We start from the raw sequence: 17,046 nt of genomic DNA, 5'->3' as shown, positions 1-17,046 counted from the left end.
TCATATCCAGTGTCCTAAATGTAAACTGTCGTCTCTAAAAGTATTACTTATTCACCTTCCTGACCACCTTCCTGTCCACTTGAGATGCTTCATCAAGTACTGTGGCAGTTGATAGTACCACAAGGTGACAATTGAGGATAAGATGTACAGACTTATACAAGAAAATAGTCTGAATCTGAGTCTCAACACTTAGGTATAAGTTGCCAAACATATCTGTTCAAACTAGCATTTCTTAATATACCGTCATACCAGCCCTTCAAGGCAAAAGGAATTAAAATATCAGCTCCTATTCACCTTTAAAAAGAACCCTAAAACTTCATTTCATGTTAAGACACCTCCATAAGGGTGGGTACTTATATCTACAGACAGTATTATAATGAGAGTAATAATTAATTAAAATTTTTAAAAAACACAACAATTGAAAATTTGAACTCTTTAGAAAATTGCAAACTAGGTTTGTGACTATCTGGAGGCAACAATTATTGTTACTATCTCTAGAGAGTACTTGGCCCAGACATGTCTATTAATACCAGACTTATTAGGTCTTGACAGTTTATAGGACATCTGTTTGTTTCATTTCCCTTTAGTCTCGCCAAATGCTAGCAGCCAAAATCATAAAGACTTTTTTCCTACTTTTGCATAACTTGAAAGACTTTTTAGCATGTATGCATTTCGACAACAAACAAAATCTTTTAGTGTTCTGTATCTGATATATGTGTACAGGCATGTGTATTCAAAGAACTGCAAAGGTGAGTAAACTTATTTAATCGGAAGGTGCAGCTAGAGGAGCTAATAAACACTCAATAACTTGAACTAAGAAAGGTTGCAGATACCAAAATATCTCAGTAGCAGCTCATCTAAAGCAACCTTCCTCCTCAGTTCAATATACTGCAAAATAAGAAGAAGAAAGCAAAACAAAACAAAAAGCATTATTAAATTTCAGGAAAAAATTGTTTTCGGTATGGCCTTCCCAATTTTTTCACTTACTAATATAAATTGAAAAGAGAAAGCCAAAACACAGATCCTGAGTCAAATAAAGCTCAGCCAATGGTATAAAGTACAGGTTCCAAGTTAAACTGGAAGCAGTCTTTTAGTCCATCTTGTGTTTTGCCAGACCACTGCAGTATGGTAAATCTAAATTTAAAAAAAAAAAAAAACCTCATTTTTTTCCCATATTGTTACTGTTTTTCTAAAGCTTTTGTTGTTCTTGGCCATTATTTCAAAAGTAATAGTGCAGATGAGATTTGAATTGCACCAACTGAAAAAACAGTAGATAGCTACTTGGATCTTATAAATCAATTACGGGCACTTGCTGATGCTTTCATTCAGATATTTTTCTGTGAATATTTGTCAAATACCTAAACTATTTAACTTAAAATCCAGCCTTATCCATTTGTTTGATCTTCATACAACTGTATAATTAATTGTTCAGATGTTTCAAACAACCTTATCTTTGATTATAAATTACACATGAACAATGTAATTTTGTACAAATGTTCACATTACTTGCAATTATTAAATAGAAAGAAAATGAAATATACTTGAAGTGAGCTCATTCACAGACTCAATACTTAAGTGCATTATTACAGTTTAAGGCCTGTTTAGAAACAGATTTCTTCAAATATTGTCATTCCCTGGGAACTCATTTTCAAAAAAATATTTCAGAATACAGATTATTTCAAAATTTAAATTTGATTTTCAACTAACTTCCAAAAGTTATTGAAAATGTACTGTCAAAATTATTGTAGCCACTAGTTAACTAATATATAAACAATCAGGACATATTAGAAAATGTGAAAATGGCAGAATTAAAAACCTGAGGAAGTATGAACAGCTTTGTAGAAAATTGCAGCAATTGTCCTGTTTTAGATATATTTTGACATATATATGTACATAACAGCTTGGTTCCCTACAGAGTATATTAATGACTCTGAAATAATTACATAATTTATGATCATTCTCTGATTATACAAATAGTTGTATTTCCAGGTCCATCAAGAAATATACTGGCTCATTAAATATAAGCTGGCTCACTCATGCCAGCTGAAAATCAGGTACAACAATATTATAACAGAGTCCCACGAGTATCTCTGATTTCAGTGGTTCAAAGAATCACAGAATGGCCTGGGTTGGAAGGAACCTCAAGGACCATGAATCTCCAACCCCCCGCCACATGCAGGGCTACCAATCTCTACATTTAATACTAGACCAGGCTGCCCAGGGCCCCATCCGACCTGGCCTTAGAACACCTCCAGGAATGGGGCATCCACAACCTCTCTGGGCACCCTGTTCCAGCACTTCACTACTCCCATAGAGAAGAACTTCCCCCTGACATCAAATTTAAATCTTCCCCTCCTTCACCATAGAAGCAGTTCCCCTTGTCCTATCCTTTCCAAGAGTTGCCCCCCCTCCTGTTTGTAGGCTCCCTTCAGGAACAGAGAGGCTGCATTGAGGTCACCCTGCAGCCTTCTTTTCTCCAGATTGAACAAGCCCAGCTCTCTCAGTCTCTCTTCATAGAAGAGGTGCTCCAGCTCTCCGATCATCTTTGTGGCTCTCCTCTGGACCCTCTCCAACAGATCCCTGTCTTTCTTGTACTGGGGGCCCTAGACCTGGACACAGTACTCCAGATGGGTCTGAAGTAACTAGGTGATATTTGATCACGATAGTGGTGCATGTTTCCAATCTTTGTTTCATGAACATTTGCATGTTTTTTCAGTATGTTCATAATCTATTCTAAATAACTACAAAACTTTCCTCTGATAAAAGAGAACCTCGCATTTCTACTGTCTTAGATCTGAAGTAGTTAACATTTAGCATTATATTTGCTTATGGATTAGAACATATGAGTTTGATGTTTTTAAAGCACTGAAAAGTGTCTTTTTGAGATATTCTTCCTTTGGAAAGCATGATGCAAATTATAAACTCCGTGGTTCAAGGAATACATATGAATATATTTGCATATATTTATTGTTGGTATTTTTTAACCTACTTCCTAAATATTTAAATTGAATAGCATATTAAATCAACAAGAGTTGATGAAAGTTTGTGACAAGGAAAAGTAATAGTTGAACATTTTAAAAATGTATTAGTTGTTGTTACCCACAATACATTATTATATGTATTAGCAACAGAAATAGTACTTTTGCTATATTCATAAGAATTATCAGAGAAAGTCATTAGCTACACTATCGAGCCCGGAAATGGCATAACCTTGAACTTCTATATTTTTCAGTTTATACAGATGAATAGTCTTGTGTTACAGGTTGATACAAATACCTTGCTGTAGGAGTTTTCCTGTACATTATTTCTCTCTTATCACACTGAGTAGAACCACAACAGTAGCTTGGTACACAGAGAGCAGCTCAGCTACATAATACGAGGGCTGCTCTGAACATAATGCCTCCTATTTTATTATACTGGCCCAGAAAATCAAAGGCAGATGTTAGTGGTAGAAGTTGAATCTTCCCACCAATATTCCATAATGTTTTGTTACTGTACAACAGATGACAGCAGAGGGGCAGTCTGATAAAAAGGCATTTGACAAAGAAGCACATATGAAGCAAAGGTGTGTCACTGAATTCTCCCATGCTGAAGAAACTGCATCCACTGACATTTATCACTACCTGCTGAACATTCATAAAGACCAAGAAGTGCATGGTTAGCATGGTGGGGTGGTGATGACTGGTGCACTTCAGCAGTGGTGACAGCAACAGCAGGTCACTTCTGCTGGTGCAAATTTTTACAAGCATGGTATGCAGGCTCTTGTTCATCTCCTGTGGAAATGCATAGCTAATGGTGGTAACTATGTTGAAAAATACTGTTCTGCAGCTGAGAATTTACTCTTTTAAATAGTGCTATTGTTTTCTTTGTATCTGCTGCAGGTTGCATAGAAATAAAGTTTGAGACATTGTATTCAGAGTGAGAAATTTGATTAGAAAACACATGGTTGCAGTTACCAGTGGAAAAAAATAAAAGGTGTCTGTCCGAAGACATTGTAACTGAGTTAGATCTTTTGTCTAGGATACTTGGACTGAGACACTGGAGTTCACTCCTTTGTTTTTCATTCCAGCATGCCTTCTTTTTGGGAGCAGCCAAGGCCAGCCATTCCTACAGGGCTGGGGAGTCAGCACCCAAGGAGGATATCACAGGTGGGCATAACATTTTCTCAATTTGCTTGTCCATCTTTACTTATCACACCAAACTACAGCACTATAAGATTAAGGGTAAGCTAGAAAATGTTTAGTGTATGAACAAATAACGCACACTACCACCTGTGCGAGAAACTACAGTAGATCATCAACACTGGGTAGGACAAGAATCAGTAGAAAAAAGAGCAGGTGAGTGCTGTTGTTAAGGTTTCATGTCTAAATATATATATATATATGTGTGTATATATATATATATATATATGTGTGTGTGTATATATATATATATATATATATATATACTTGGAAGATAAGTTCTTAGAAAGAATATAGCAAAAGAAGACAGATAAGGCTCTTACAAGTTCAGATGGAAGAGAAATGAAATGAGCCAAGGTTAGTTTCCTCCCAACCTCTCAGTGGAGGGCCACAAAGATGATAAAGGACCTGGAGCATCTTCCGTATGAGAGTAACCTGGATCTGCTCAGCCTGGGGAAAAGACAAGGAGCAATCTGATGAATGTTTATAAATATCTAAAGGAAATTGAAGGCAAATGAATGAGACCAGGTAGTGTGTAGCAATAGAACAAGAAGCAACGGCCTAAAACTTGAACACACGAAGTTCCATACAAACATGCAGAACTTCTTTACGGTAAAGATGATGGAGCACTAGAGCAGGTTGCCCAGAGAGGTTATGGAGTCTCCTTCTATGGAGATACTCGAGACCCATCTGGATGCCTGCCGTTGCAACCTATTGCAGAGAGCCTGCTTCAGCAGCAGGTTTGACTCAATGATCTCTTGAGGTCTCCTTCAGCCCCTGCAATTATGTGATTATCTAATACTACGTTAAGGTAACCACTGCACACTGAATAATACAAAAAGAGTAACTTGCTGTATCAAAATAAATGAACACATTGCTTATTTTAATTAATAGTTATGCTAATAAAAAAGTTAGATAACTTGGAATTAAGAATTAAGTGAGATGAGTCAGGGTTTTCCACAAAAAACATCTTCACTGCAGAGTGGTCAAAAGAAATAGCTCTAATCTTATTTAGATAAAGATAAAATGGCATTCTAATATCTCACTATCTTCTCTAGATAATTTTAGAAGTGATTAATATAATAACAGAAGGATCTGGCAGTAGAATAGCATTCCTCTAACACAGAAAGTGTGTGGTTTGGAGCTTGCTTATGTGAAATAAAGATTAAAAAAAAAAAGCTAATCTGATCGATTCTCTTAATCTTAGTGTTCTTTAAAACAAACTTTGCTTTGTCTTTGTCTTTACTCCTAATTTTTCTTTTAATTTTTCTTTTTCGGTAGTGACATAGTCACTCATTCCATAGTTTCACTCATTGCAAAACTACAGAACAGGCATCCTGTATGATTTTGTATTTCACAGGTCTTTCTTTCTTTCTTTATTTATTTTTTTACTTCATATTTAGGATGTCATGTGAAATTCTCTTATCCATTATCATTAAAGTCCAGCCTTTTTGAGCAGGTTCCTTGAATCCCTTAGCTTGTAGCTAATTTCAGGGTCTTAGCACATTAACATTCCTCTCACTTTTTATACATTCTATTCATAGACATTCCACTTCAGGATATATTTGAAAACATTAATAAAATCATCTTTAGTGATTAGAGTAAGGTAAAGGTGGAAGTACTTTAATCACTGGTCTTAAGACAATTGCTTTCAACTACTAATAAGGAGAAATGGATCTAATGTATCAATGGATTGGGTTTGAGTCTAAATAGCACAGGATCTATTAAGGTGTCAACATTTCTAAACACAGGGACACCTTTGGCCACGGATCTTTCACCAGGGACTAAGAGAGTAAGTAATTTGGTAAAATAGTGCTGTTCTGCTATTCTGACACTTAACTAGTTAATGGTCAACAGAGGCAGGAAGGCTGGGAGGCAAATGATGCCCCACTACAGATGAAAAAGCTCTTTCAATAAAGCAAGAAATTATATTAATTTCAGAAATTATTTTTCATATTTAATAATTTTAGTTTTCCCCATCTGCATGAAATCTAAATAGATATAGATTATGGCTAACAGGAACAGGATGAAGGACTTAGATTCAAGAAGCGCTGGTATGAATTATTATTATATATTTTTTTTCCACAGCTTTCCAAATGCAGAAATATTTAAGCAGTTCTCTAACATTTAACTTTTCCAATGCTATAATAAACTAATATTAAAGGAACACTCACTATAATTCACTTTGTGTTATGAATTCATATCAAGTGGAAGAAAGCAAAACAACTAGATATTTACATACTTTGCCATAAATAACTCTTTTGACTTTCTGGAAATGCTACAAATTAAAGACGTGGCAAACTGAAACTTTATGAAATGCCAATGGTAGACCAATATCTATTTGCTATTTTGGCCTTTTGAGTCCTATGAATGGGATTTTAGACTTCATGAACTCATGAACATGGTTTCTACTTCACTCTAATTCAGAGGAGATGCATTTCAATCCAAACTAGCTCATCCAAATGTAGCTAAAGATCCTTTTGTATTTTCTGTTGTATATAAAACCTGTATAAAAGTCACTTCAGGTATATATGTCTAATAACCTTGTAACAAAGCACACTTTTGTAATTCCTGAATTCTTCAGGAAAACCAACAGCTTTCAAAAACATTGAGTCTTCTTGAAGAATGACTCTAGCTGCAAAATTCAGATACCCTTGAAATTAAATAAAATGAGATTCTGTGTCATAAGACGAGTATGTTACCCTTACTCTGAATCTCTGCAGTTATGCAAGTCAAACTAAGTAGTCTGTTGAAGACAGAAAGCTGAGGTCAAAGGAAACGCTTTCATTACACTGATTCTGAAATACTGAGATCTTAGTCAAGAGCTCTTCCATAAAAGAACGCGTGCACAGAGTAGTCCTACAACAGCGGTGAAAGCTTCTACTGTACTTAAAAAGATACTGGTGTGATAAACTGCACATAGTCACTTTTCGTAGTAGCTGAGGTCAACTGCGTTTGAAAACCCAATTTAAGAATAGTTCATACATGATTACTTTTTTAAAACACTTCCTGAAAAAGTGGAAAAAAAAAAAAAAAGAAAAGAAAAGAAAAGAAAAAGAAAACCACAACCAAAACAATCAGGAATGATTAAGAACAACTTCTGAGTTTAAGATGCAAATTGAAAATTAAATACAGAAAAAAGGCCCAATTAATTAATAGTACAGTAATAATAATTATAATATTAATAATAATAATAATCCAAACAAATAAACAAAAACCAAAATGAAGAACACAGAATTGCTATGAGCAATTCAGTAATTTCTAATAATTAATACTACTTATGTGGGTTGGCAATAACAGAAGAAAGCAAAATGGTAATAAATACCTCTCCTTCTTCTGTATTTTAAAATTTAATGGCATTAGCAGATCTATTCATTCCATTTAATAGAAAATATAGTTAGGCACGTCGGTGTATGAACATATGATATAAACCCTCCAAATTAATGAAATTATTAATTGAAAGGAAAACATGTTTTTGAATAAGAGCAGATACCAAAATTTCATCGAGTTGATCACGCAATTCTAGTTTTTTGGATAATAGCAAAGGATCAGGTTGTTAAGAATGTCTAGAGAACATAAAAAAGATTCAATAATTGCATTAGGGAAAGCACTCCATAATGCATGTGTGAACTTTAAGTACAGACTTCCTAGCACTTCAAGAGGTATTCCAGCACGTTATCATACAGATGATTCTTGACAAAGCACAACATTAATACTAAGCATCTCTGATCAAACTGTAAAGAATTTTAAAATTATTTTTACTAATATCATATGGACAATTTAGTGGCTAGGCAGCCTTTTTTCAGCTTCAAGGCAACACAAGATTTTGAATTAAGCTTTCATATCTGATTTGCAAGCAGGCTTCTTGTGGTTCTCAGTCTGAACCAAGGAACTTACATTCCTTGAACCATCTTGAACTCTGACACATTTAATACAGATGGCTTTCTAGAAGAAATGAAGCATTGCTGTTCTAGTTGAACCAGACACCCAGATTTTGTAGGATTTTTTGTTCAAGCTTTATCAGGTGATTTAAGAGTGTCTACAGAAACATTCTTTTAACTGTGTAGTACTCATAAAGTTTTAAGCAACTTCTTACATGATTTACTACCAGGTATCTTAACTCTGCAGGTTACTGGACATTGCATTTTTTTGTTGTTCTTTTCAGATTGTTCTCATCTCTTTAGGACCACGCAGTTTTATATTATATTTAGGAAGACTGCCTCAAAAGAAGAAAATAATTTCTGTGCTAAAGCCAGATGGAAACTTGCCATGAAATTAGGACCTTGGAATGATTCAACAAGGGATTCGACGTTTCTTAAACTTGCTAGCATGAAGGGAACTTGAAACTGTTTCCATTTCAAGCTGCACTCTCTCTTTTTTTCTTCATACTGAGAGAAGGTTGTTAACTGTAAGAGAGCTTCCCAACTTTCTGCTTAAGTCCTTTTGTGCCACTACCTTGTCAGAAGAGCAGTATTATGAAATACGTGAATGCCAGAAAATCCTACGATTTTATTATCTTTGTAGATGTGGTTTTGGCCTTGAAAAATAAAAGGTATTAACAAGGTACGTCCTGGATGGACCACAGAAAATTTCACCCAAGAGCAATTTACAGATCCTGAGTTTTTGAAACTTTTGCACGTCCAGTTTTACTGATTGCCTTGCAAACATAATCCTGACTAAGTCAGGGAAAAATGCAAACAAAAGCTGTGCATTTAATCATATTTTTTTCCCCCAGTCTGGTTGCGGCTCTAAGTCGTCTGATTGAATCAGACACACAACCTTTGCGTGAACCCAACGCGCTATTAGGAGGCAGCTACAGGAACGGATGGATTCCCAAAGGCCGTTGCTTAAATGAGTCCAGTCAAGTAGTTTACCTCCATGTCAGAGAGGAAACAGTTAAAGAGCTCTCAGTGTTCCCCCGTGCCCGGGAGGCAGCCTTTGTGTTTAACGTTGGCAGGGGCTCGGTTCGGGCTGCAGACTTGTTTTAATTGGGGGAGGGGGCAGAACGGAGAGGACGCTCAGCATTCTCCTTCAGTCTGCCTTTCCGTTACTGATTCAGCGGAGGTGGAGATTGTCTATCCCACCCAGTCAGCGGCAGGCGGGAGGATCCGCCGAGACCATCCCAGGAAAAGCTCTCGGAGGAAATCGCGGCAGCGGGGGCAGCAGCCGCAGCATGAGCGCGGAGCCGGGGCCGGCCGCACGGCTGGGCTGAGTGCGCGGAGCCGGCCGCGGGGCAGCAGCCCGCAGGTAATGGCGAGGCACGGCGTGACCGGCGGGTGGGGGCGAGGGTGGATCCCCGTAGTGGTGCGGGTGGAGGGAGAGCCTTTTGTGCCAGCGGGAGAACTGCGAGGCAGTCATCCTGGCAGCGAGGAGACCTCGCTGTGCCGCGGTGGGAGACAGCCCAGAGGAACTCACGTTCTCGGCGCTGCTTCTTTCACAGCTTTCGAGCCCTGGTTTAATCAGATCTTGTTCTGATCTGTACCTCAGCCGCTTTTAGGGCAGATAAAGCGTTGTTCACGTTTTAGCTGCTCTTTAATGCTCGGGACGCTTTCACTTACAACAGTACGCTTTCCTTGCGATTCGAGGCGCGTAGAGCTTTGGGCTTGCTACCCCAGCACGGGATGTTCCCGAGCCCGGACTCTGTAAGCACAGGGACAGCACACGCACGTGGCCTGCAGGTCTGCCCCATCGCCTCACACCGTGCGGAAGAAGAAAATTAGAGTACATTATTGCTGAAAGTTAGTAAGGGTACCGCCGAGTTACCTACGTGAGGAGGGTCGCAGGTCGTTATCATATGCTGTAATAATACACACACTGTGGATTTGACAGGAATCCACAGGAAAAGATCATTAAAAATTATTTTATAAAAACACAATTTAATTTTGCTTCTTATGGGAAAGTTTCTGCTGAAAGAGGGAAGAGATGGCAACCGGCAGTTCTGTTCCCAGCTTTGCTTGCTGCCTGTGTGATTACCATGCCATATGGCACGTGCATATTAAGCTGTCACAGGAAAACGTCATTAAATAAGGAGTACACTATATTGTGACTAAGAGAGTCTGTGGGAGCTGTAGTCACTGTAAAAGATGTAAGTATAAATATTTGTCTGAAAAGAGTTGTGGTAAAAAAAAGTTGCCTGCTATTTCCGATGCGATTTAGAATCGTAAAGCAAAAGCACTTCCATCCTGCTGACTGTTGCTGACCATCCATTGTAACAGGCATTTAACAAAGAAGGATTTGCTGTTCAGCATATAAAACTTTAAAAGCACACAGGTACTCACACTTGGTCAGCTGGCCATCTCAGATGCACCACGATAGAAGACTCAGTTTGGATCGCTGGTCTGCATACGCTCTGCATAATAGACAGAAATAGCCATTAGCTTTACAGAAGCTGCATACAGCCATGCACACACTTTTACAGATCACATAATAAATATTTATAGTGTGGCTGCGCAGAGCTCCTATCAGTAACTTGTCTGCCACATTTTTTCTGTTGTAAATTGTTTTCTTGTTATAAACCGAATTAATAGCTCTATAGGGAATGAAATAAGGACTCATTTAAAGGCTCCCTTCATACAAGTCTCTAGAAATCAGAAAGTTATAAATACTTGACTTTCTATTCTTCTTTTGGCAACACTGCCACAAGCCACCTAAAGAAACTTCATCCTACATTAGACTAAGATTTGAAGGAAACGGATTTTAGAGTGTCCTCCTTGGCTTATACCTCCAGCAGGTTTCACAGAAGGTGCTATCTGCCCCCTGCAGCAGGAGCCAACAACTCTGGAGACACAAACAGGCAGCTATACCAGGACAGAATGCTATGATGCTTCCTTTCCTATCTAAAAATGTCATGTTATCACTTAGAATACTAAACCAAGTTGTTCTATTTTTTTTTTTATCTGTGGAAGAGAGTGATTTTTTTTCATAATTAACTGAACCCTGGATAAGGACTGCAACATGAGCTACAATTACATGATTCAGAACCAAAGACTTATCTTTATCTCAGCAAATTGACACAAGCAGTTTTAAGGACTTGTCCTGGTCAAACGTCCTGAGATTATCAAAGTCTTCCCCCCAATATCTTTGGACTTCAGATCCAGTCCAAATTTTGATTTGAAATACATGTATTTTCACACTTCTTCTGAAATCTGGATAATTATAAAGTTAAGAAAAATAACATAAATCCTAATTATTGCAAAATATAAAAAACACAAAAAAAAAAAACAACCAAATATAGTGCCTGTAATTATTAATGCAGAATTGGTACCTTACCTTTAAATAGCCAAAATAATAACCTTTCATTTAGTTTAAAATACCACAGAACAGTCTCCAAGGGCTCCCTTTAATGGTATACTTTTCTTGCAAGACTACTTTTTAAAACAAAGCTTCACCCACCATATTTTGTCCTTTCATATACAAATTCTGTCTCCAACTAAAAGGATCCTGCAGGATCTCATCTGTCTTTGTGTCTTGTTAGTGAATTAATGAATGGGGGCAATCTAGATTTCAGAGTAACACGATAATGATGAACAAGTGTTTACATACATGCACTACAGAAAGTGCACAAATGCCCTTCTTTCTACCTGATAAATAGGATGTGTTACCCTACTTGGTGTACTGATGTTCCATTTCTTTTCTTTTCTTTTTTTCTTTTTTTCTTCTTTTTTTTTTTAATTGTTTTTCTCTGCAGGTGAAAAACTGCTCAGTATTTCACTGAGATACTGAAAAAACCTGCCTCGCTGACTTTGCCCATTTGGGACTTCGTGATGGAAGCCTTGTATTTACGAGTTTCTTTGCTGCTGCTGCTTTTGGGATTTGTCTTCTGTGACAGCTCTGACAGATACGCTACCAATCGGAGCGATGTGGGAATCTACCTTTCCACTTCCTCAGGGATTGAATCCAGCCTACTCCCCGCCACTAGACGGCCCCTGGTATCCAACCAAACTGTCAAATGCTCCCAGCAGACTAAGATTGCTGAAACTTTTAAATACATTAACACGGTGGTATCTTGTGCTATTTTCATCGTTGGAATGGTTGGGAATGCAACTCTGCTGAGGATCATTTACCAGAACAAGTGTATGAGGAATGGCCCAAATGCACTGATAGCCAGTCTGGCACTAGGAGACCTTATCTATATTGTCATTGATATTCCTATCATTGTGTACAAGGTAGGATGCGACAACATCACCTTTTAACTGCAGTTTCCTTACAAGTACACTAGTTCTCTTTGGTTACTTCTCTAAGTAATACTTCTTTGTCAATGAATAGTTCACTTAAGAAAAAAACACAACTTGCTTTCATTCTATAACAATGTTCTTGCTCTCAGGTCTAACCTCTTCATTTAAAGATGTAGCTCCAACCTACATTAGTGCTATATCAAGTAGCTTTTCATTTATCCTAACTGCTATAGCTAACAAAACAAATTGTGAGAGTAGACTTTTTATAAGTTGTTCTCCCACTTTATGGGCAGCATATATATAGTATAGGGCTAGTTGCTATTTTTGGAATATTTTATCCTTACTTTATGTTTTTACAGAAAATACTCTGTGATCAGCAAGATTCATGTTATGACTGCAGAGAGACATTGTGTCAGTCACGCTGTGAATTAAGGTTTTAATTCAACACTCATAAAAAACAGATTTCCGAAGTTATTTCAGGGCTAGTAATTATTAATTATATCACAGAACACTTTTGAAGAATCAAATTTCGTCTGGTTTTCTCAATGTATAAAAGGGGTCTTCAGCACTTCTGTCCCACTTGTTCTTTCTCTTTTTAAATTTTATCTTTCATTTTAATCAAACAAAGCCATAAAATGGTGCTTTTTTTCTAACGCAATATATGTTTACTAACATAACATCCCAAAGAGTGGTCAAGCACTGGAACAGGCTGCCCACGGAGGTGGTGGAATCACTGTCCCTGGAAGTATTCAAAAAACATGTAGATGTGTTACTAAGGAACATGGGTTTACTGGGTGATATTGGTGGTAGGTGGGCAGTTGGACTAGATGATCTTAGAGGCCTTTCCCAACCTTAATGATTCTATGATTCCAGGACAGGCTTGAAGGAATGGAATGAAGTCCTTTTTGAATATATGTATCTCAGTGATGTTAACTTGTTTTAGAAAGTCTTCAAATAATTTTGTAATCCTTGTGGATTATACAAATCCAGAGCTGACAGGATATCAGTAAAAACTTGAGGCATTTCTGACAGTAAACGTTAACATTAAGTAGCATAATGAATTGACCATTCCTCACATTTTGGCCTTTAGAGATCATAGAAACTTAACTTTTAGGTACATGAATTTTAAACAAAGCAAATTAATTCATGCATAAATTTAGATTAAGTAGTGTTCCATGGTTTCCAGTTGGATTTTTAAATTATAAAAAAAAAAACCACCGGTGAGCTGAATAAAGAAGTATGTTCTATCTATTGCATAGTGACTTGGCCTGCATTATAACACAGGCGTTGATACAGCAAGATCATAACAGCCTGAAATCATTAATGAATTAAAAATATGTGTATGTGCATACATTTAGTTTCTGTAGAGCCATATAACCAACAGTAACATGCATGACCTGATTCTGATCTTACGGTAGTATAAATTACAGATAAATCTTTAAACTTGGCTTAAACATAGTATGAATTTGAAAACAGGAAAAAGGCTGTTAATCACAATGAACATGATTTAATGGAAATGCTCCTTTCCACTTTCCTGTATCCCATCTGGAAAATACAATGTTCAATTTAATAATAAGATAGCAGAAGAAAATATTTTATATTCTCAAGGTAATGCATATGATTAGCCTTTGCCTGACTTGAGATTACCCTTTGTCTTCCATACCTATGGGATGCTTAATGAGACATGAGATTAGGGTTTTGCATATTTTCATTCTCATTACTAAATTGGATTTATAGCCTGGACTACATCTCCCATAATGCACTGCTGTCTTTATAGATATTTGCTAGGGTACTGTTCTTATTTCTTTGGAATGTTTGATAAGAAAATTGAAGGAAAATATGGCATGTGTTTTTTCCAAGCTAAGTTTGGGAAAGAATAGGTATTCCTACTACAAAATCTTTTCTAATCTTTCAAGAGCTGTGCTGTACCTTCACATTGAAAGGGAACTGGAAATATGAAATTAATTTTGCCTTTCAGAACTGCCTTTTGATAGTCTTCTGAAAATTCTTAAGGAGTTTAGTTAAAAGCAACAAGCTACATTTTTAAACTCCTTTTATTATTTTTAAATACATTTTTACAGTTAATCTTCTGACACACTGTCTGTTCTGAAAGTTCACTAGCCTCACTATAACTTGTATGATGAACTGTGCTATTGAACATGACCATAGACTATATCAAAATATCTTTCTGGACTGCAGAGAAGTATTTGATAATTAAAGGCTGCAAATGAAACTGCAAACCCCTGACATCAATGTATGTCAACTCTTACATGCTACAACTCAGAATTAAAATCGTGATGACAAGCATAACCTAGCTTTTAGTAGTTTTCTGAATGCTAGAACATCCAAAATTATTTACTTAAAAATTCTCATATGCAGCCACCTTGTTGGTTAGCTGCATGTGTTCTGAAACATGGGTGTGCATGTAGCATTTATAGTGAGTGCTATCACTTTTGCTAAGAAATTATTAGTTACAGGACAATTTTCAAGTTACCCATTCAGTAATATGTCATTAGATTATCATTAGATGTCATTCCTATTTGTATCTCAAGAGATCCTCAAATCTGTGGCACCATTTAATTCCCCTAGCTGAGTGATAACATCAAGGATGGTGACTGGAAGTACAACCATCTGAAGACAGTAGTGACAGGAGGAAAGAGTCAATGATTCTGTTATGCACTTAACAATGATGTGGCAATTAAAAAAAAAAAAAGGAAAAAGAAAATAAGAAAAAACCAAAGAAATTACATAATTGATGTCAGATACAGATACGGTCACAGATTTTTGCCATTTTTATCCTCTGTACTATATGGTAGACTCAAGAATTACTACTTTCTTTCTCCAATTACTGTAATTATATGGTGGATTCCCCTTAGCAATTTGTTAAATGGTCTGAGATGTTAGTAATATTCACTAGCCTCCTTTGAAGATATTCTGAATATATTTAAGTCCCATCAGGCTTAATTACCTCTAGTATATTCACTTATAGGATCAAATCAATATTAAAATTTGTAACAAATGAGCTTTACTAGAAGGATACCAATTATAAATCCAACCTAATGGACTGAGCAACTCATTCTAACACAATTTGATTTTCAATCACACTTACAGAACCTGGACCCAAATTGTTTTCTCTTAATGCAAAACATACAAATCTCAGATATTCACGATATCAAACCATGATGCCTCCAAATCAGTGGCAATTACTTATTTTCAGTGAAAAGGAGACTGGGAACTATAATGCTCTGTGGTGCTATAGAGGCAAGGTTAAGGCACTGAAGAAGAGAGAGTTTCATATCTCCTTTTCAGGTGACACAGCACAACCCTGAAAGCTGCTGCGTCACCCACATTACCCATCACTGCCACTTGCAGAAATAAGTTAAGTTTGGACTTCATGTATGCTGGTTTATTTAGGGGACTACCTTCTATGAAGAATCTAGCCAGATTACTAAGGCAGGAAGAGCAGAACATGTCCATCCTGGTTGTACTAGACCTTTGGAAAGCCCTTACAGCTGCTGCTGCTGCTGTCACTGGCTAGTTTAGCTAGCTTCTCTCCATAGAAAAATCTCTTGCTTCTGAAAGAGAAAGTTTCCTGAGCTCATGAAGCTAGTAACATTCTAGGTCCAGGTTCTCATCTTCACAATGTCAAAGTTCAGCATTAAAGAAGTTACTGAGAAGCTTTGAGCAGTCTCCACTTACATTTTTATGAAGAAAAAAAACCAAAAAAAAAAAAAAAAAAAAAACAAGAACCCCAAAACAAAAAACAAACAAACAAAAAACCAAAACTTTCTAAATGAATTCTACTTATTGAAAAGGAACCTACATCAGGTTTATGTTAATTTTATCATCTTAAATCTTAATATTCTTAACTCTTTAAATCATCATATTATAGAAAAGTAAATGAAACAAATAAGCCAGTTTTTAACCTGTTTGATTTTTACATACTTTTCCTTAATTATTTTACCAGTACAACATAAAAGACATCTACCCAGAAAAAAGCTTGAGTGTCCACTTTTCAAACAGCTCATCACAGTATTGCTTTCTTTAACAAACTACATTGTCTTATTCATGTTTATGTTTACACTACAGTATCAATGGCTTCTAAAACTGAGTGGATCACCTAGAACTCTATAAAGTTAAATGTAAAAGTTAGCTATCAGTAAGCAGATATTTTCAGTCATAAAGGAAGTCTTAGCTCAGGCATTCTTAGTCATGAACACTTTTCAACATCAGAGCAAATGCAGGAGCATTAGAATCATCTCTTCTAGATCACAAGTTATTTGGCTTATCTGATTGCTTTCACTGACAGAATATTATACACAAACAATGCTGATAACCAAGTGTTATGGTTTTATGATTTTTGGTTACTGATATTCCACATCATAAACCATTCCAACCCATAAATCGTTGACACCAAAGATAGCAGGAGGGATTCTGTATACTAACTGAGCAAGTGACATCCACAGTAGTTATAGTTTTGTGCTGAAGTAGTGCAAGGACAAGCCCATAGCAAATCACTATGCACATAAGCACATCTTGCAGTACATATTTCTGAAGAAGAGGAGCACAGCTTGAGAAACAGTCTTAATTAAAAGGATGGGAAGTTAGCCATCAGCACTAAACAACCAGAAAAAAAGAACAAATTCTACTCCGTAAGCAGCACAACATCACAGGGAAGATGTCTAGAGTTT

General features: G+C 36.6%; 2 protein-coding genes across 3 annotated transcripts in view; one reads left to right on the top strand and one right to left on the bottom strand.

The window, feature by feature from the left end:
- The window catches only part of TTC29 (tetratricopeptide repeat domain 29), a 356,916-nt gene that overhangs the window by 303,840 nt on the left and 36,030 nt on the right, over window positions 1–17,046 (bottom strand). For both annotated transcript variants that reach the window (XM_052690222.1, XM_052690223.1), the window contains exon 2: window positions 10,460–10,530. The gene's annotated coding sequence lies outside the window, so the exon portion shown is untranslated. The remainder of the gene's footprint in view (window positions 1–10,459; window positions 10,531–17,046) is intronic.
- The window catches only part of EDNRA (endothelin receptor type A), a 28,530-nt gene continuing 20,650 nt past the window's right edge, over window positions 9,167–17,046 (top strand). Inside the window, exons 1-2 of the mRNA XM_052690227.1 lie at window positions 9,167–9,428; window positions 11,869–12,346. Of these exons, the coding sequence (XP_052546187.1) occupies window positions 11,945–12,346 (402 nt within the window). The 5' untranslated portion in view covers window positions 9,167–9,428; window positions 11,869–11,944. The remainder of the gene's footprint in view (window positions 9,429–11,868; window positions 12,347–17,046) is intronic.

Source organism: Tympanuchus pallidicinctus, unplaced genomic scaffold (assembly GCF_026119805.1).
Source record: "Tympanuchus pallidicinctus isolate F22 unplaced genomic scaffold, pur_lepc_1.0 scaffold26, whole genome shotgun sequence".
Lineage (NCBI taxonomy): Eukaryota > Metazoa > Chordata > Aves > Galliformes > Phasianidae > Tympanuchus > Tympanuchus pallidicinctus.
This window is presented reverse-complemented; position numbering and strand designations above follow the sequence as displayed.